Genomic DNA, 20,691 nt, shown 5'->3' with positions numbered 1-20,691 from the left:
TCATGTGGTGCTTTACTGCTCAGTTTATTAGAATTGTTGTAAAGAGGAATGCTTTTGTAAAGCATTTTCATATTCCTGTTGAATAAATAAATAAATAAATAAATAAATACCTAAAAAATATATAATAATAAAAAGGTCAAGCCAGAGTTATGTAGAGAGTGCGCACTAGCTAAGCATTATAAAGTACTACTTAGACTACAAGTATGCAGATTGGAAATCATCCCAAAATATTCTCAAAATATTTTAGCTAAAATATGTTCAAATAGAAGCGAGCGAAGATACGTTTACATTGCCATTTAAATTATATCGCCACACTAATCTGCTTAACAACAACAGAGTAAAATAGCAATTTAAATATAACAGTAACACCTAAAAAAAGTAAACCAATAAAATAAAGAAAACGAGTCAAAATACTGAACTACCTACGTCACTTCCGTCCCCTGAGCTTGTTTGTTACACTGTGAGCGGGTGGGCGGCGCAGATTTGCGCAAGTGAATAGCTCCCTATTTGATTGTTTTAGTGAAGGGTCTTGCGCAATGTGTACGCAATTGTTCGCGCAGTGGTGCGGTCGATGTTGCTCGGAAACGGTGCTGGATTGGCTCTGGATTAGCTGGTTAGCTAATTTAGCTATCAGGCATCAGATGAACTGGGATTAAGAGCGAGCGTCGCAGATTTATCTCACTGAGAAAGCAAAACAAGGTACTTATTGTAGAGAGATCAGCGCTGCTGTGGGTATGTGCTATGATGGAGGAGTACTAGATAACGGGTAGTTATGATAGTCAGGGTAATCTGTGGAAACCGGCTCCGTTAGCTGGGATAGGTTAGCTAGCCTGAGGGGTTAGTGGGCTAATTCTCCACTGTTTATCAGCTCACAGTAACGGAGCAGCTGACTGTCTGGCTGAGGTTTTTCTTTGACTAGCAGGTAGATCTGGAACACAGGATGATAAATCTATTTTACTTGCTATCGTTGTTTCTGGGCATCGTGTGGGCTAAACCCTGGAAGCCTTGTTTGTTTATTTCCTTGATTATAGTGATGTGGTAAACATGTAACGTTAGCTACTGTAAATTAACTTACTCTAATCTCCTCATCTTCATCTCTCATCTAAACATGGGTTTCTTTACAGTTCAGGGGTCCATGGAGGAGTCAGGGACTATTGAAGTAACAGTAAAAACTCTGGACTCACAGAGCAGGAGCTACACTGTCCGCGGAGAGGTGATTTTTATACAAATATAACTAACCTGACCAACAGTTGTTGAACATTTCCCTGTCATTATGTTCTTAACGTTTTAATATGTAAGAACAGAAAAAAGACCACTTTATATATTTGAGTAGAATAAACATTGTTGTTTTAGTCTATAAACCACTGACAACATTTCTCCCAAGTTACAAATACAAATATTAGCATTTAGAGCATTTATTTGCAGAAAATGAGAAATAATGAAAATAATAAAAAATAATGAAAAAGGTACAGTGCTTTCAAAACAAGTTCATATTCATTTAGAAACAACAATGCTAATGTTTTAAGAGTTCAGAAATCAATATTTCATTGAATTACCCTGATTATTAATCACAACTTTCAAGCATCTTGGCCTGCTCTCCACAAGTCTTTCACACTCCGTTTGGGTGACCATATTCCCCTCCTTGCACAAACATTCAAGCAGTTCAGCTTTGTTTGATGGCTTGTGACCATCCAACTTACATCCTACATGATTACGTTTAGAGGTTTTCCAATGGGGTTCAGGTCCAGAGATAGATCGTCAACTTATTTGAATGTCTGTCAGCAAGGATGAAGTGCAAGTAATAAACAGTTTAAAACAATTTCCTAGAAGCAGGACTCTAGAAAAAGGACCTTCTTCAATGAGAAGCAAAGAAGAGCCAAGAGAGAAGTTTGCAAAAGATCATAAGAATTGGACCATAGAGGACTGGTGTAAGATTAATTTTTCTCTTATGAGTCCAGTTTTCAGCTTTGCCCATCACCTGGTTGTCTAATGGTTAAACGGAGACCTGGAGAGGCGTACAAGCCACAGTGTCTTGCACCCACTGTAAAGTGTAGTGGAGGATCAGTGATGATCTGGGGATGCTTCAGCAAGGCTGGAATTGGGCAGTTTGGTCTTTGCAAATGACGCATGACTCAAGCTGCACACAAGGTTATCCTGGAAGAAAACTTGCTTCCTTCTGCTCTGGCAATGTTCCCCAACTCTGGGTACTGTTTTTTTTGCAGGACAATGATCAATTCCACACTGCTAGATCAATTAAGGTGCGGATGAAGGACCACCAGATCAAGACTGTGTCATGGTCAGCTCAATCTCTAGCCCTGAACCCCATTAAAAACCTAAGGAATGTAATCAAGAGGAAGATATCTGAACTGCTTGTATTTTTTAGCCAGGAGTGGGATAAATTCACCCAAAAGCAGAGTGAAAGACTGGTAGAGAGCATGCTATGATTACAAATCTAGGTTATTCTACCATTTATTACTCCTAAACTCTTCCTTAGACAAAACTTTAGTATTGTTGTTGTTTCTGAATTAATATGAACTTTTTTTCTTTGCATTATTTGAGTTTTGAAAGCTCTGCATCTTTTTCGTTGATTTGACTATTTCTCATTTTCTGCAAATAAATGCCCTAAATTACAATATTTTTATTTGGATCTTGGGAGAAATGTCAGTAGTTTATAGAATTAAACCACAATGTCCATTTTACTCAAACATACACCTATAAATAGCAAAATCAGAGAAACTGATTATTTTGAAGTGGTCTCTTATTTCTTTCCAGAGCTGTATGTGGGATCACACTCATGAAACAGTATTGTGACTGTGAAAAAGTATCCTACACATTTGTTAATCATTTGGAGATAATAATATTTTGAATTATTGTGCATATAAGAAACTGATTGACTGATTACTTTTCTCCCTCTCTCTCAGTGGACAGTAAAAGAGTTTAAGGAGCATATTGCTTCCTCAGTTGAGATTCCTGTGGATAAGCAAAGGCTGATATATCAGGGCAGGGTGCTGCAGGATGAGAGGACACTGACAGAATATAGTAAGTCTTAAAAATGTACTTAAAGTGAAATTCTGAATCAGTGCTGATCTCCCATGTTTTCCATGTACATATTAGCTAGGTGTGTAAGAAAATACCAATATCAAATCGTATCACAGTGTTTTGTTTTGGAATACTGTATCGATTTTTAACTATTAGTTTACATGTAGAAATTGGTTTCAGAAGTGGTTTGTTTAGTGTTGTGTTGTTTTTAGGTCCCACACACTAGAAAGCAATTATGTTCTGTCTTTAGATGCCACAGTTATTATTAAATAAAAAAGTAGACTATTCTTTTATTCAGATTTTATAAATGTATTGTAATATTGTTGCAAAACATCGCAATGTATTGATTTGTAATTCCAACACAGCCCTAGTGCATATTTGTTACTGGTAATACTAACACATTCAAGTTAATAAAATATTAAAATTGGGACTATTAAAGGCACACAAATAACATGCTGTTTTTAATGTGGCAGCTAAGACTTAAAAACAATAAAACACTTTGTTTTAAAAGCTAGTTTTATTATTCAAAAAAATGCTAGATTTTTAAATGGCTGAACATTTGATTACAGGCAGTAATATTAATTTAAACTCCAATTTCGTGCTTCAGGTCTGAAAAGAACATTTCAAAATACCGTACATACAACTTAGAAGAGTGGGTGTTCAGTGTTAGATGCTTGTGTGATTTATTTAAGAATCAAATTTGAGATAAAATGCTTTTGGAAAACCAAGACCTGTGTGTAAAACCTGACATTTCAGCAGGCAGGAAAAGTATTAATTTAGCCTATAAATATTATATACACTTACACTAATACTCTTGTCTCTAAATGCAAGCCGATCCTCAGATCATCACAGCAATGCTCCAAATCTATTAGCAAGCCCTCCCTGGGCAAATACGTTGCTTCTACAAAATAGATAAAAAAAAACTCACTAAATAAGCAGGTGTACTGATACTTTTGTCCATATAAGTGTATTTAATCTTCTATTATGGTTCTGAACTTCTGAACAAAGCAGCTTTCAGACTGCAGTCAGATTTATAGACTTTTCTTGCTTTTTTCTTGCTTTTTCTCAGATGTTGATGGTAAGGTTATTCATCTTGTTGAGCGGGCCCCTCCTCAGACTCCTCAGTCTGGTGGTGGAGGAGGTGCAGTTCCTGGTTCATCAGGTGCAGCTGAGGGAGGCTCCAGCTCTTCTCACTCATCAACTTCCACCTCTCAGGGAGCTCCACACGACCGAAATGGCAACAGCTATGTCATGCTGGGCACCTTTAACCTTCCTGTCAACATTATGGACCCCCAACAGATACAGGTTAACAGAGCTCTTTCTTAGACCTCATTTACATGAGAGTTTAGGAGTGAATAAGATAAGATGTGCAGGTCAGTCGAAAAATACTTACCGGTATATTCTTGTGCTCATCCACTAGATGTCTGTGCAGCAGATGATGGCTGGTGTTGGGGAGGCTGGTCGAAATGCAAGAGTCAGCACCAGTACAGGGGTAAGCAGCTTGTCAAAGGCCCGTAATATTTACTTGTTACACTGATTGGATAAATGTTTGGTTTGTGTGCTATACATTTGTTTGATTATTGAAAAGCTCCAGAATGTTTTCTCACTGTTAACTGTAGTTAATTCAATATTCTGTCCTTTATTAGTTAGGACAACAGCAATTTTGATTTTGACCAAAATCAAAGCAGTGAACATTTTCCTTTTGTTTTAAACAGCAAAAACATTTTAAGGTTTAAAATTAAAATTTTCATGACATTGTACTTGTGATCCTGAGATCATGCATGCCCACATTGCAATGCATATACTGAAATGATATATTATTCAGCAGATAATGATGATGGCTTAAAACTAATTTGAAATTTTTGCCAGTTACAGAGTAATGGGTCCGTGGACGTGCATATCAACTTGGACCAGTCAGTACAGAGTGAACCAAGGATAAGGCTTCAGCTGGCAGAAAACTTGTTACGAGAGACTCAGACTTTGATTCACCGACTAGAGGTATGGCCTTTGCATAACAACCAGCAACGGGGCCGTTAGAAATGGTCACTTGATTCTCAGATATGTTTATACATAATTAAAGTTTAAATCACGATCAGAAGTGACTAATATCCTTTTTAGGGACCAGGTGAAGCATCTGCCCAGCAAGGTGCTGCAGCACCACAGCCATCCTCCACTTCCTCTTCTTCCTCTCCTTCAGCACAACCAATGGAAACGTCTCCACCTCCAGCCCCTGCATCTTCATCTGCCTCCACACAAACAGAAGGGCCTCCTCACTCTGGACCCAAGTAAGAGATAAGCATTGCACCTGTAAACTTTATTGCACAATTTCCCACCTGATTTTACAGAAAATGTCATAAAATACTCACAGTACAGTCCATCTTGTGTTTTGATTTACAAATCAGAAACATGGGGATTTACTTTTAACATAACTACCGGTATCTCTTTTTCTCTGTCTTAATTTTTAGCCATCCAAGCCCATTGGAGCTGGTGGAGGTCCTCTCGGAGGTGCGGAGGGTGGAGGAAAGACTCCGCCCCTTTATGGAGAGAACCCACTCTATCCTGGGAGCAGCTAGTTTAGCTGATTACAATAATAATGTAAGGGTTACACCCCATCCTTTACAATATCATTTCCATTATTACTGCAGATGGTTTGTCTTATAGACAGTGTTTGTTGTGTTCATGTGTTACTTATTTTTCTTACTGTGACAGACACAAGAGCGTGAGGAAGACCAGCGCACTCTCAATTTGGTTGGAGAATCCCTCCGTCTCCTAGGCAACACCTTGGTTGCTTTGAGTGATCTGCGGTGCAATTTAGCTGCTCAGCCTCCTCGCCACCTACATGTGGTCCGACCTATGTCTCACTATACATCTCCTCTTCTGCTGCAGAGTGGATTACCCCATATACCAATTCCAGTGAGATTTTTTTACTTATTAACTAACAAGGGTTTAAGTGTTTAAAGTGGGTCATGCTGAAGAAGGGCTGCATGATATTGGAAAAATCTGACATTGCGAAGCTTTTTCTGCAGTATACACTCATTATAAAAAAATAATGTTTCACTCATATTTAGTCAGGTGACAGGAATGAAACTTGGTGGGTATTGATGCCAGATTGTCATGAAATAACTGAAAGATGAGCCACATATCAACTTTGGTCTTTATTACAGACAGCCCAAAGTTATGTTAATTAGGTCCCTGCCTGTTCTGAACATGCACTCTCGTACCCTATTCCAACAGAACAATGCTCATCCACATACTGCTGCCATCACAAGGGCACTATGCAATGGCTAGCTGCATTTCATGTCTCAGTGTAATACTTATGGCCCATATCAGTTTAAATTTTAATAATTTATTGTTCTGGTAAACGTTATCTTTATCTTTTCTGAATAGCATTGCATTTTGACACATTTGGATGCAATTATATTTGGAACTATTTCTTGGACGATGAGTGTACATTTCAGTATTAAAAAAAAACAGGATTTTTTTTTTGTGGTCCAACAAAATATTATAATGTCATAATGTTAATAAAATTCAAGATTGATATGAAATGATATGGGGCAGACTTAAAAATGGGAATAATGTGGACTTTCATTTTGCAGCAAAAGAGTTTTTAGCATAATATGATAATACATCTTACATACCCTGCAGTGTGATTATTGCGCAGACCCTTTTCCAAATGTTTGTAACAGGTGTGTATGGTAGGATATATAATGTCTGGTGACTTATTTCTGAACCTATTTTCCACAGATGAACATTGGCACCACCGTTACAATGACCTCGAATGGCAGACAGGCAGGTGAAGGTCAGCCTCCAGCATCTCAGCCATCTGGCCAGGCTGAAGAGCAAGGCCGGGCACAGGCTCCACCCTCTCCCCCCAATGGAGCCAATCAGCAGCCTGGTCAGGGGACTCCTCGTGTGATCAGGATCACTCACCAGACTATGGAGCCTGTGGTCATGATGCAGATGAATCTGGATGGTAAGGGTCGACTGAGTGTTCCTAGCTGCAGCTTAAATCCCAGTGTTTTATTAGCACTGTATTTGAATCCAGCTGTCCATTCCTGGTCTGTGAGAAACTCTATTGGACATGAATCACTAATTCCAGAGTGTAAAAGCAAGACAATACTGGCAAATATAGCCTTATATAGTTAAGCAGAATCTTCATAGAAGGGAATGCTCTCAGACCTGGACTGGGGGGCAGTAGTGCAGTGCTCACCACTGATCTGTGCATTTTTGTGCAACAGATTCAGGCAATGGAGCTCAGGCCCCAGGCCAACAGAATCCCAACGCTGCTGGACAGACTGGTCAGTGTCCACTGCTCCTTATAGTGAATTCCTACTGCAAACATGCTGACATTAATAGGTTTTAATGCAGCAATATCTGAATACTCTGATTTTAACAGTTTCCCAATCCTTTAATGGCCTATTACCAATAAACCCTTTTTCCTCTCTGTTGATTGTAGCAAGTAGTGCGTTACACCCTATATATTGAAACTTCCTCCTGTGTATATACAACTCTGGAAAAATTAAGAGATCACTTCAGTTTCTGAATCAATTTCTCAGATTTTCTACAGATTTTGCTATTTATAGGTATATTTTTAAGTAAAATGAACATTGTTGGTTTATTCTGTAAACTACAAACAACATTTCCCCTAAATTCCAAATAAAACTATTGTCATTTAGAGCTTTTATTTGCAGAAAATGAGAAATGGCTGAAATAACAAAAAAGATGCAGAGCTTTTGGACCTTAATAATGCAAAGAAAACAAGTTCCTTGGTTTTTAATCAGAGTTTCAGTAATCAGTGTGCATCTTGGCCTTTTCTCTTCCACCAGTCTTCCACACTGCTTTTGCATAATTTATGTCACTCCTGGTGCAAAAATTCAAGCAGTTCAGCTTGGTTGGAGGGCTTGTGATCATCCTCTTGATTATATTCCAGAGGTTTTCAATTTGGTAAAATCTTAAAATTTTTAAGTGGTCTCTTATTTTTCCAGAGCTATATATATTTATAATATACTTTTCTGTCATAGTGATATCCTTGATGTTCATTATTTTTCTTTTTAATGCATCGTCTTCTCTCCCCAAAGGAACCACTCCCCCCTTACACATACCAGGCCTGCCTCCTGAGTTCATGCAGGCCATTGTGCATCAGATTTCTCAGCAGGCTGCTGCAATGGCTACTGCGGCCTCAGCTGGCCACCACGGACAACAGACCAGTGCTACTGGTCCAGCTGCCCAGAATGGAGAAGCCCCAGCTGCTGCTGCTTCTGCTGCTGCTCCTCCGCCTCCCCCTCCACCCCAAGCCAGGGTAGTCATCACTCGTCCCTCTTTCTCCCCACGCATTCCCCAGCCTACGGGCACCAGAGGGACAACAATCAACCTGCGGGCGACGGTGCCCCCCACAGCCGGCCAACAACCTGGACAGGTGTGGACACCTTCGTGTCAGTTAATCTGTCGCCAACAGGAAGATCGTATCTGTGTTTGAAGTGTTTTTTTGTTTTTATAACTACAGTATTTTTCTTTGCGATGTTCTTCTTTGCGATATTCTCTCACTGTTTTTCTCACTCAGGGTAATCCTATGGCTCCCTCTCCTCTTACTCAGATGGTCAGTGGTCTGGTTGGACAGCTGCTAATGCCGATGCACACAGGTGGGATGAACCATGCAGTCAAAAAAAAAAAAGTTTTCTTTTAAAGCATTTGACATGCACCAACTCATTTAAAACTATTAATACCCCCTGTAAATCAAGATCTGCAAATCTGCCAGGCTTTACACTGTACAATTTAGAAGACTACATAAGACGTCACATTTTAGGTTGTCTAGACTACAACACTAAATTTTGCTCTACAAGGGCCTGGTGTCCTCTTGTGAGGTGATTATACTGACGCCTAGTGGTGGCAGAAGAGTTTAACACATTACAGTTCTGATTTTGTTCAGAAATTTAAATGAACAGTAAATACAGTAAATGTTTGTTTTTTACTTTGTCTTCGGGTTGAAGCAGCAGGTACAAAATAAATGTTACACAGCCCACCGATAAAAATCCAACCAAAAGCAGTTGTAGTATTTGAAAGGCAGCCCCTACCTTTAAGATATGACGCTAAAGCCCTAACCACATATTTATTGATCACTGAAAATAAAGCATTTCAGAAGGAGTTTTTAAAAACTCTCCTTTCAGTGTTTTGTCTTAATCTCAAATACTTCTTTACTCCCTATGTAGTCTTTAGTCTCCCTAGATGTCTTTAGTCTTCAGTGTTTCTCACACACACGGCACTAGATTTAATCTTTCCAATTATGAATGAATTTAAAACCTGTTCTATTACAAATATGGAATGCTATTTCTATATAATTTTGTGAATGAAAACATTTGTGGCGCATTGTACTTTGGGATTAAATCTCATCCTTCTGTAATTTGGGATTAAACGTTATCCTTATTTTTTATGTATATATTTATGAAGTAACATTACCTCATTCAAGGCTAGAATACTAATGCTAATTTTAAATAAAAAAATTAAAGGAGGGAAATCTTTTTTTTTTTTTATATATATATAAATATCCAGACACATTTTTTTAAAGACACCATTGGCCATTGGAATCAAAAAAATTCTTCCCACTTGATCAAATATCTACTACCTCTGCATCCCATTCATTCTCTTTCTCTACCTCTTCCTCTCCCTTTCCCTCCTCAAATAATTCTCACTTCTCAGCCAACACCTCTGGCCAGACGTCTACTCACACCACCAGCACAGCTTCAATAGGTCAGTCTCAGGAAGGAGGCGCAGAGGGCAGTCTAGGCCAGTTCCTTGACTCTCTGTTGGGTGGTGCCACTGGAGTGGGAGGTGGAAATGTCTCGGGAGGTCCTCCTTCAATCACAGTGACTGTTCCTGGTGTTCCTACATTCATCCAGGGCTTGACTGACTTCATCCAGGTCAGTGGCGTTTTTATTTAACTGTATGCAAATTATATAACAAAAATATTTTTATTAAGTGTTTTTTTTTTCTCTCTTCATCTTCTCAGACCAATCAGCCAGTGTTCCCTACCCCAAACCCGCAACCTCCACCAGCCGCTTCTGCCCCATCTGGTCCCACACCAGCACCCCCCAACCCTCCCCAGCCCCCCAGTGCAGGAGGAGAAACTCTGAGCCCGGAGCTGTTCACAGGTATTGTTCAAGGTGTGCTGTCCACCATGATGGGCTCACTGGGGGCCGGCCAGGGCAACAGTGAGAGCATCGCCCAGTTCATCCAGAGACTGTCCCAGACCAGCAACCTCTTCACACCTGGGTCTGGAGATGCAGTGGGTAAGTGATTGTGAATTGGGTTCAGTTTTGCTTGCTGCTGGCATGTGTTCAAGACCGTTTCATGCTAGATTTTGATTTCTCACACACCCTTACTGTTTCTGTGACAGGGTTCTTTGGAGATCTGTTGTCTCTGGTCTGTCAGAGTTTCTCCATGGTGGACATGGTGTTGTTGCTGCATGGAAATCCTCAGCCTCTGAGTCGTATCCAACCTGAACTTACCGCCTTTTTCACTGAGCACTATCTCCAGGGCAGAGAGTCCACTGATGCCAACATTGCTGTAAGTGTGTTTACCCAGTCAACATGCATAACCTTCTAGTATTACTAGTATATTAGTTATCTTTTTTCATATCTAGTCTGGAAAGCCCTTTTTTATTAACACTGGATTAGTACATACTTTCTGATTCTCCGAGTGCCAGTGTGTTGCCCTGCATGTAGATGTTTGGATATCATTAAAGAGAAGGCATCATTTAGTGGTTTGTTTAAGTTTTGTAGCACAGTGGGTAACAACACTACCATTTTGGGGCTAGTTCTCTGCCAGACTTAAAATCAGTGATGTGCACATTATTATATATTTGATCGCTAATTTCTGTTTGAGCAAGCAAGTAATGCTGTTTCTTTCCTGTTTAACATGATTCTGTAAGATGCTGGAAATAATATACAGCTCTGGAAAAAAAAGAAGAGACCACTTTAGTCTCTGAATCAGTTTCTCTGATTTTGCTATTTATAGCTACACTACCGTTCAAAAGTTTGGGGTCACATTGAAACGTTCTTATTTTTGAAGGAAAAGCACTGTACTTTTCAATGAAGATAACTTTAAACTAGTCCTAACTTTAAACAAATACACTCTGTACATTGCTAATGTGGTAAATGACTATTCTAGCTGCAAATGTCTGGTTTTGGTGCAATATCTACATAGGTGTATAGAGGCCCATTTCCAGCAACTATCACTCCAGTGTTCTAATGGCACAATGTGTTTGCTCATTGGCTCAGAAGGCTAATTGATGATTAGAAAACCCTTGTGTAATCATGTTCACACACCTGAAAACAGTCTAGCTCATTACAGAAGCTACAAAACGGACCTTCCTTTGAGCAGATTGAGTTTCTGGAGCATCACATTTGTGGGGTCAATTAAACGCTCGAAATGGCCAGAAAAAGAGAACTTTCATCTGAAACTCAACAGTCTATTCTTGTTCTTAGAAATGAAGGCTATTCCATGCGAGAAATTGCTAAGAAATTGAAGATTTCCTACAACGGTGTGTACTACTCCCTTCAGAGGACAGCACAAACAGGCTCTAAACAGAGTAGAAAAAGAAGTGGGAGGCTGCGTTGCACAACTAAGCAAGAAGATAAGTACATTAGAGTCTCTAGTTTGAGAAACAGACGCCTCACAGGTCCCCAACTGGCATCTTCATTAAATAGTACCTGCAAAACACCATGTGTCAACATCTACAGTGAAGAGGCGGCTGCAGGATTTTGGGCTTCAGGGCAGAGTGGCAAAGAAAAAGCCATATCTGAGACTGGCTAATAAAAGAAAAAGATTAAGATGGGCAAAAGAACACAGACATTGGACAGGGGAAGACTGGAAAAAAGTGTTGTGGACGGATGAATCCAAGTTTGAGGTGTTTGGATCACAAAGAAGAACGTTTGTGAGACGCAGAACAAATGAAAAGATGCTGGAGGAATGCCTGACGCCATCTGTTAAGCATGGTGGAGGTAATGTGATGGTCTGGGGTTGCTTTGGTGCTTGTAAGGTGGGAGATTTGTACAGGGTAAAAGGGATTCTGAATAAGGAAGTCTATCACTCCATTTTGCAACGCCATGCCATACCCAGTGGACAGCGCCTGATCGGAGCCAATTTCGTCCTACAACAGGACAATGACCCTAAACACACCTCCAAATTGTGCAAGGACTATTTACAGCAGAAGCAGGCAGCTGGTATTCTATTGGTAATGGAGTGGCCAGCGCAGTCACCAGATCTGAACCCCATTGAGCTGTTGTGGGAGCAGCTTGACCGTATGGTACGCCAGAAGTGCCCATCCAACCAATCCAACTTGTGGGAGCTGCTTCTAGAAGTGTGGGGTGCAATTTCTCCAGCTTACCTCAACAAATTAACAGCTAGAATGCCAAAGGTGTGCAATGCTGTAATTGCTGCAAATGGAGGATTCTTTGATGAAAGCAAAGTTTGATGTAAAAACAATGTTATTTCAAATACAAATCATTATTTCTAACCTTGTCAATGTCTTGACTCTATTTTCTATTCATTTCACAACGTATGGTGGTGAATAAGTGTGACTTTTCATGGAAAACACAAAATTGTTTGAGTGACCCCAAACTTTTGAACGGTAGTGTATATGTTTGAGTAAAATGAGCATTGTTGTTTTAGTCTATAAACTACAGACAACATTTCTCCCAAATTCCAAATAAAAATATTGTAGTTTAGATCATTTAGTTGCAGAAAATTAGAAAATGCTGAAATAACAAAAAGATGCAGAGCTTTCAGCCCTCAAATAATGCAAAGAAAACAAGTTCATATTTTAAAAGTTTAGAAATCAATAGTTGGTGGAGTAACCCTGGTTTTTAATTATAGTTTTCATGCATCTTGGCATGTTCTCCTCCACCAGTCTTACACACTGCTTTTGGATGACTTTATACCACTCCTGCTGCAAAAATGTAAGCAGTTCAGCTTGGTTTGATGGATTGTGATTATCCATCTTCCTCTTAATTATATTCCACAGATTGTTTTATTTGGTAAACTCATAATTTTGAAGTGGTCTTTTACTTTTTCCAGAGCTGTATATTTTGCTAGTACTAGATAGTTTGATAGACCGATAGATTGATTGTACTGGAAGATGATTGTATACCTTTACCACCTCATTATCAAGTTTTAGTGATTTAAATAGAATGTTCTCCTTCACTATCATCACCTGGATCCCAAAAGAACACAATTGGCAATGCACTCTCAGGTTGGGGACCTTATCCTTCACATTGTAATGCTGATGTATCAGAACTGGGAATCAGTCACTTTGGCTGCCAATTGATGCTGCATTGGCGGCAGTGTGCTAGCCCTCACTTTTCTAGTGCTGCATGCATTGCAAGTGCAAGGGGGTCTTAGGAGGTGGATTAATTAGCTTTCCTAAATTAGGAATAAAATTGAAGGGAAAAATAATAATCTGAATGACTTAATATTCCAATAATTTACCAGGCATTGTTTTGTATTATTTTTATTTTTTTGTTTAAATTTAAGATCTTAACATTTCCCTCTAGACTGCTGCTGAAGATCTTATCAATGGACTGGAGGAGTATATCGCAGAGAGCTTTGTAAGTCTGTTTGTACTTTTGTATGTATTGTCATTTTAAACCATTTCAAGCTCTATAGCTCATTTTCTTTTTTTTCTCCAGTCTACAGTTACTGTTCGGGAAGGAGTAGACATCATCCAGACTAACATGTCCTTCCTCAGACAGCAGTTCACACAGATGGCCACGCACATATTCCGCTGTACAGGTACAAACTGCATCAACTTAAATAGTCCAATAATGTGCACATCACAGATTAGAAGTGAGCTGTTCTTTTTTTTTTTTTATTAAAAAAGTGCAGTATGAAGTTAGGCCTTGTTTGGCCAAGCCCTTGTAGGTTATATCCAACCGATTTGGGTCCATATCATTACAGCACCATCTCAGAATCCTTATCTCTTCAAGCCAGCCCTCTTTTCACATTTACATTATTCAGTTTGTTGCCCATCCCCATTAAATTTTTTATTTGTCTTTTATCTCCTAATCTTGCCTAAATTGGAATTTCCCTCGCTATTTTTCTCAATTTCATTCCATCTTGCTCGTGGTCAGGTTTGCACCAATACATTTTTTTTATACTGTGATATTAATTTATCCCATTCATTAAATTGTTCATCACTTACTTTAACGGGTAGGGTTTGAAACAGATATAATAACCTAGGCAGAACATTAATTTTAATAGACTCAGTTACTGACTCAAAACTTAAAACTGGAATGTCTTCTTTTAATTTCTGGCCTAAATTATCAAAGTTTAGGCAAATTAGTTTTGTTAAATCTTTTGGGATGTTTACTCCTAAATACTTCATATGGATTTTAGAACTCACCATCTGGCTGGGCGTGTAATTAAAGCTCAATATTTGGGTTTTTGGAATATTTAGTTTATATCCTGAATTTGAGCCAAAATCATCTAAAGATTTTATTTTTCTGGATTTGACCAATAATAAAGAGTTGTTCTCTTTTGAAATGTCTGATTTTTTTCCCCCCTTCCAGATCACACCTTTGGTTCTCGCCTGCTGTTTCTGTGCACTCAGGGTCTGTTTGAATGTCTGGCTCTTAATCTGTACTGTTTAAGAGGAGAGCAGAGGGCTCTTACTGCAGTCATCAATCACCGCATTGTGGGTTTACTCTCTATATGCTTTCTCTACTCTTTATAGACAAATTATTTTTAGTTTTAATATATATATAAAACATTCTTATTTTCTGAACGATAACAGTAACCTCAGTTAATTTTCATGAAGGGTATTTATTTGGCTTAACCCCTATATCACACATTATTTTACTTCCATCAGAACATTACTGTACTAATAAACATCATTTTTATAGGCTCTAAAATAGAACCCTGTGGGATTCCACAATAGATGCTGAATTAAATTGTTTCTGCATAGGGATGAATAATAAACCTAAGCTTCATTTGCTTCATTTGCTGTATGTTTGTTTTTTTGTATACAGAGAAGAATGTCTGCAGAAGTGAATCCCAGTCTAGTGAACTGGCTAACCAGTATGATGTCCATGAGACTCCATGTAATCCTGGACCATAACCCAGTTACAGAAAACCAGATCCAGCATTATGTCATCTACACACAGGTAATTATCTAACACAAGTGCTCTCATACAAACCCCCACAACCATTTATTTCTAAATATATAATTTGACCATAATCATTTGTTCTAGCCTGACTCTGCTGTGAGAGTGGAGTCAGATACTCAAGCGGTCCAGCAGACTGAGAGCCAGAGTGTGGAGGTGAGCTCATAAATGTTAAGAGCCCTTATTTGATGAGCATTGCTCTTTAGAGCTGGAGATATGTGATTGCAATTTGACAATCGTAGAGATAAATCAATTGCTCTTGCTGGAAAGGACAGAATCACAGTTTTGCATGATTAATCAGGCAATCATACGTTCTCATTTTCTGCAATATACACATTATATTCTTATTTAAATAAAACATAAAACATTTCTATCAGAATATACAGTATACAAATCTGGAAAAAAAAATAAGAGACCACTTACAAATTATGAGTTTCTTTTATTTTATCAAATTGAAAACTTCTGGAATATAATCAAGAGGTAGATGGATGATCACAAGCCATCAAACCAAACTGAACTGCTTGATGTTTGTCTCCAGGAGTGGCATAAAGTTATCCAGAAGCAGTGTGTAAGACTGGTGGAGGAGAACATGCCAAGATGCATGAAAACTGTGATTAAAAACCAGGGTTATTCCACCAAATACTGATTTCTGAACTCTCAAAACTTTATGAATATGATTTGTTTTGCATTATTTGAGGTCTGAATGCTCTGCATCTTTTCTGTTGTTTTCTTGAAATTAAGTCACAATACCTAGACTGAAAACAGAGGGGTAGGGCCAAGGGGTGAAATGGGGTGGGTCTTATTATTGTATTAACTTTCAGATTTCTCTATGCTACTTTGAGCTTATTAATGGTGTAAAAATAGTGATATGTTTGCCTGGGCAATGCTATGCCCCTGTCACTAGCATTGTAAGTCTGAACCTGGGAGCATCAGCTAAAAGTGCTGCATTTCTGAATGATGGGGATTAATGGAGGTGGGCTATTCGACAAAAGTTCATATTGTTATCATATTTCACTAGACGCTAAGTCAATTTCACACCAGATTTCTCATTTAAAGTTCAGATTTGACAACATAAACTAATCACTGATAATTAATCACTGAATAATTATCTATCACTGCACACTATAGATGGAAGAGGGCCTGTCTCCAGCTCCTGCCACCACTGCGGAGGAAGCCATGGCCTCTTCAGGAGACAGTGCCGATAGCAGAGAGCCAGCTGCAGATCTCGCCCCTCCTTGCAGGCCTTCATCAGGGGAGGCGCGAGGGACTGCTGGAATGGCAGCTGCTGGGAGAGAGGAGTCTGGTGCAGAGGCAGAGCCATGGGCAGCATCTATGCCACCTGTAAGCACAATGCTAATTATTTCTTCCCTGAATATCATTGAATGGACTATTGATGGCAAAGTTATGGTTTTCTGAAGCAGTGAAGCTTTCCTTCCATTAGGATTGGAAAATGGTTTATGATTTTAGTGACTGTTCTCCCCTGGGAGCCAGTTCACTTATGGCACTATCTTAAATATATACGCCAAATTAAAAAGACCTTTCCTAGCTAAAGAGCCTCCCAAATAGGTCTTTTAACACAAGGATATAAAAGGCCAGTCTGTATGCAGGCTTTCATTCCAAACAAGCAAGAGTGATTGTACACATAATTACTAGTGTAGAACATGGAAAATGATGAACTGTCAACCGTTTTAATAATGGTCTTAATATTGTGGGTTACATTTTGGAAACACTTTATTTTGAGAGGTTCTACAAAAGCTCCAGAGTAATAGTAACACATTAACATTGATATGTTACATGAAAAATACTCTAACTAACCCTAACCTACAGTAACCTTAACCTCTGTCCAAAATCTAACCCTAACTCTAACCCTTTGCCTTAATCCTAACTATTATCCTGGTCATAGTCCAAACCTGTACCTCGGTCCAAGACCTAATCCTAACTTTAACCTCAATCCAAAACTTAGTTGTAACCTTAATCTAAATTCAACATCTTAACCTGACTACTTAATTTCATTACTAATCCAGTTAAGCTGTAGGTACACACCGGTGTCAGTAGAAGGTATATAACAGCTGTTTAGTATTTTCTCAGGTGAACATCTACAGATATTAAGATTCTCACTCCAAATAAAGTGAAAAACAGCAGAGTTCTGTACTAGTTTTCAGTAAAAATATATGTTTATTATTTACTGAATGTTCAGGTGCTGCAACATCACTGATATGTTGTTAAGTTACTGAGAGTCAGATGATTTTATTTCAAGGGTCGGCAATTAAGTTTGGCTGCGGACCAGATATTTTTCAAGACATTATGTTGCAGGCCACAAGCTTCTCACGCAGGATCGAACCCGGGTCTTTAGGATCCCGGTCACACACTACCGCTGCACTGGCTAGTGAATTGTAACACAGCTGGGAAAAAAAACACCTTTATAAGGAGATTGGGAGCCCAACAATGGGCGGAAAGACAAGAACAGGTAGAGCGTGACAGAGAGACAGGGGAGGAGCCAGAGAGACATTTTATTTATATTTCTTTTATATTTATTTATATATTTTTAATTACAGTTCAATGGTCATGGTCCATGCATTGCATGAATGTCGACACCATGCTGCATTTAGCCAGTTGTGGAAGGGTAGGCTAGTTCACCGCACACTGAACAAATGTTATTTTCCAATTGTCCTCACATGCAGATTTCTGCACATGCCCTAAATAAAGCAAGTTATTTTTAAATACTTGTTCCTGAGTGATCTGTGGTGGTTCTTTCATCATTCATACTATATTTACAACTATGCCATATTAAGAGGTGATGTTTTACTGAACAGGCTATTGTTCTGGTTCCTGTTTGTGTGATTTTTAGGAGTGGGTTCCTATCATAAGGCATGACATGATGTCTCAGAGGAAAATCAAGGCTCAGCCTCCACTCTCTGATGCTTACCTTCAAGGAATGCCAGCCAAAAGGAGAAAGGTTGGTGAATTTGTTTATGCAACACATTGCCGTTTAAGTAGACAACCTGAGTAAAATAATGAAATAAATATTATTTTAAGATAGCTTCTTAACATGGGGTGTTTGTGTATGTTGGGGTTAATGCTCCTAATGGTAGGTGTGCTGTGTTTGTCATAGACTGCTCAAGGTGAGGGCCCACACCTTTCTCTCTCTGAGGCTGTGAGTCGTGCTGCCAGAACAGTAGGAGTGCGACCTGTCACTAACCCAGACAGCCTGCAAGGAGAGCTGGAGACGCCAGAGCTGCAGGAGGCCTATACACAACAGGTGACAACTGATACAGATATAGATCTTTTCTGTTTTGCCTTCTAAATTGCTTCAGCCCTTTTATCCTTTTTTTTTCCTTTTTTTTCCAAATTGTTTCAGCCATTAGATAGTGTAACATTTCCCATATGAATCAATTAATATCAATTATCCAAAATGACCTGGTATCCTAAAATGCTGCAGTTTAGGATATGCAAAGTTTTGATATACATAAGATATTTGTAAATTTAAAAGAGCTACACAATGTATTTGTATACATATCAATGTTCACATTACCAGGCTGAAGTGACTTAAATCTGATTCTTTGCTCAATGTGGTTTGAATAAAAAAAAAATATTTCAATGTGAACGTGCCAAATCTGATTTTTTCAAATCTGATCTGAGCCACTTCCATATATGATCATAAATCGAGTCTCTTACATTTGTGAATGTGATCAGTCAAGATCAGCAAAATCCGAACTGAGCAAAAAATCGGATTTGAGCAATGTGGCTTGTAATGTGAACGTAGCTTATGACACTTATTAGGATGTGAGATATGTATAGAGATGTATAAAGTACTAGAGATCCAGAGGAAAAGTAAATTGCTCTATTAAAAAAGGGACTTGAGTAGTTGAGGTGGAAGTGTTCTTTAAGCACCACATTTATGTAGAAGTACTAAAGTATTCAATATTTTTGCAAGTAGTTTTTTTTTTTCTCAAATTTACTACTCAAGTACTGAAAGTAAAAGTACAGTATTGTGTTATTATGTAATGTAGTTTTTACAGAAAGCAGTGGACAGTTCTCAGAGTAAAAGGCAGAGCGGGAGCAGCAAGGTCTTCTTATAAGATCAGCTTGATTGCTTGATTCACTCATTGATGAGCTTCAGCAAACCTGGTGACAGTGCAGAGCATCTACCACTCTAGCTTTAGTGATAATGTGGGTTCGGAATAATTCGTAATATTTTTCGAATTGTAACGAGTAATGTGCAGCACATAAAAATGTTAAGTATTAAAATGATTGAAAATACGTAATATTAAAGTAAAAGGAAGTAAAAGAAAAACACTGACAAGAATGAATGACCCTGTGATGGCCAGATGATTCAGTCAGAAAATCTGACTAAATAGTTTGTATAAGGTCAAAGATTTCTAATAAAAATTCTTCTCTTCACTTAATCCCCTTTAGGTCAAGGATGACTTGAAGAAAAGGGTTACTGAAGATCCAGACTACAACTCTCAGCGGTTCCCCAACACACACAAGGCTTTCTCAGAGAACTCATAACATCTAAATTGAATTTTGCACATCATTATACATTCAAATGTATTAGTGACTCTACATGTAGTGAGTGAGAAACTCGGACAGACATCATCACACAATCAATAGAGGAGCTGGATTCTTCTGTGAAGGGGATTCATCATTGTACTCTTCATTTGGTGTGCAATAGCCATTGATGCCCATTTGTTGTGAACAGTATCTTAGCTCTTCAGATCAGTACACCACATCTTTGGGACCAGATGTCTCACATCAACTTTCAGTCTTTATGAACTTATGTATATCTCTAAGGCTTCCTTTGTAATGTCTGTTGTAAATTAGTTGTATATTGTTGTAATGATTTGTTTTTAATAGTGGCAATAATAGCAAGTACTATACACGGTTACTATCATGCATACTTGAAATATAAATGTGCTTGATCCATTCTGGATTAAACAGTAGTTACCACAGGTGGTCCAAACACGTGTTTTGCTCAGAAGGATAGATTAAACTGAAGGACACTGTAAATTGTAGCTGTAGCTATGATTTATCTGTAGCTGCCCTGTGTAACTAGCTTCATTGTTCCATGTGCTTCACTCTGTCAGGCTCTGCAACTGCCGCTTTCCTTGTTTTTCTAATTTAAAAAATATGAAGGTGTCTGTTGCTTGTGAATGCGACTGTTCTGCAATAAAATCATAGTTTCAGAAGTCTTAACATTTTGTCCTAGCTGTAAGCACCACAACATATTTTATCTGTAAGTCATTTTAATGTTTAAACCTTCTGATGTCTCCATTGCTCTACCAGCCACTGTGCAGTTGTAGCTAAGAAAACAAGCCAAATAGTTGATAAGCGGCGAGAGTGTACAGTTGTGACGTTATAAACTAGCCAGAGTTAATAATCTGCGAGTGTGTGCTTGCAGTAAAACTGTTTCAGCACACTGGTACCATTAAACCCAATATTTGAACCCTTCTCCACTCAGAAATGCTTCTGCTTTCAGTTTAGAAACAAAATAATA

General features: G+C 38.6%; 1 protein-coding gene across 5 annotated transcripts; it reads left to right on the top strand.

Moving 5' to 3' along the window:
• The first annotated feature begins 543 nt into the window (after positions 1-543).
• bag6l (BCL2 associated athanogene 6, like) lies at positions 544-20,390 on the top strand. 5 transcript variants are annotated; one of them, XM_007249386.4, is made up of 25 exons: positions 544-699; positions 1,125-1,213; positions 2,922-3,039; positions 4,109-4,344; positions 4,460-4,531; positions 4,915-5,037; positions 5,158-5,324; positions 5,505-5,634; positions 5,749-5,952; positions 6,784-7,012; positions 7,278-7,337; positions 8,118-8,455; positions 8,600-8,678; positions 9,733-9,953; positions 10,043-10,322; positions 10,430-10,599; positions 13,587-13,640; positions 13,722-13,824; positions 14,601-14,725; positions 15,060-15,194; positions 15,282-15,350; positions 16,323-16,535; positions 18,043-18,150; positions 18,307-18,453; positions 19,611-20,390. In XM_007249386.4, exons 2-25 carry the CDS (start codon positions 1,136-1,138, stop codon positions 19,704-19,706), a joined length of 3,555 nt encoding a protein of 1,184 aa, XP_007249448.3. In that variant the 5' UTR covers positions 544-699; positions 1,125-1,135; the 3' UTR covers positions 19,707-20,390. The 5 variants fall into 5 exon arrangements, with proteins under 5 accessions (XP_007249448.3, XP_007249446.3, XP_007249450.3 ...); XM_007249384.4 differs by having other exon boundaries at positions 4,909-5,037; XM_007249388.4 differs by lacking the exon at positions 7,278-7,337.
• Positions 20,391-20,691: the final 301 nt, after the last annotated feature.

This window comes from Astyanax mexicanus, chromosome 3 (genome assembly GCF_023375975.1).
Source record: "Astyanax mexicanus isolate ESR-SI-001 chromosome 3, AstMex3_surface, whole genome shotgun sequence".
Classification (NCBI taxonomy): domain Eukaryota; kingdom Metazoa; phylum Chordata; class Actinopteri; order Characiformes; family Acestrorhamphidae; genus Astyanax; species Astyanax mexicanus.
This window is presented reverse-complemented; position numbering and strand designations above follow the sequence as displayed.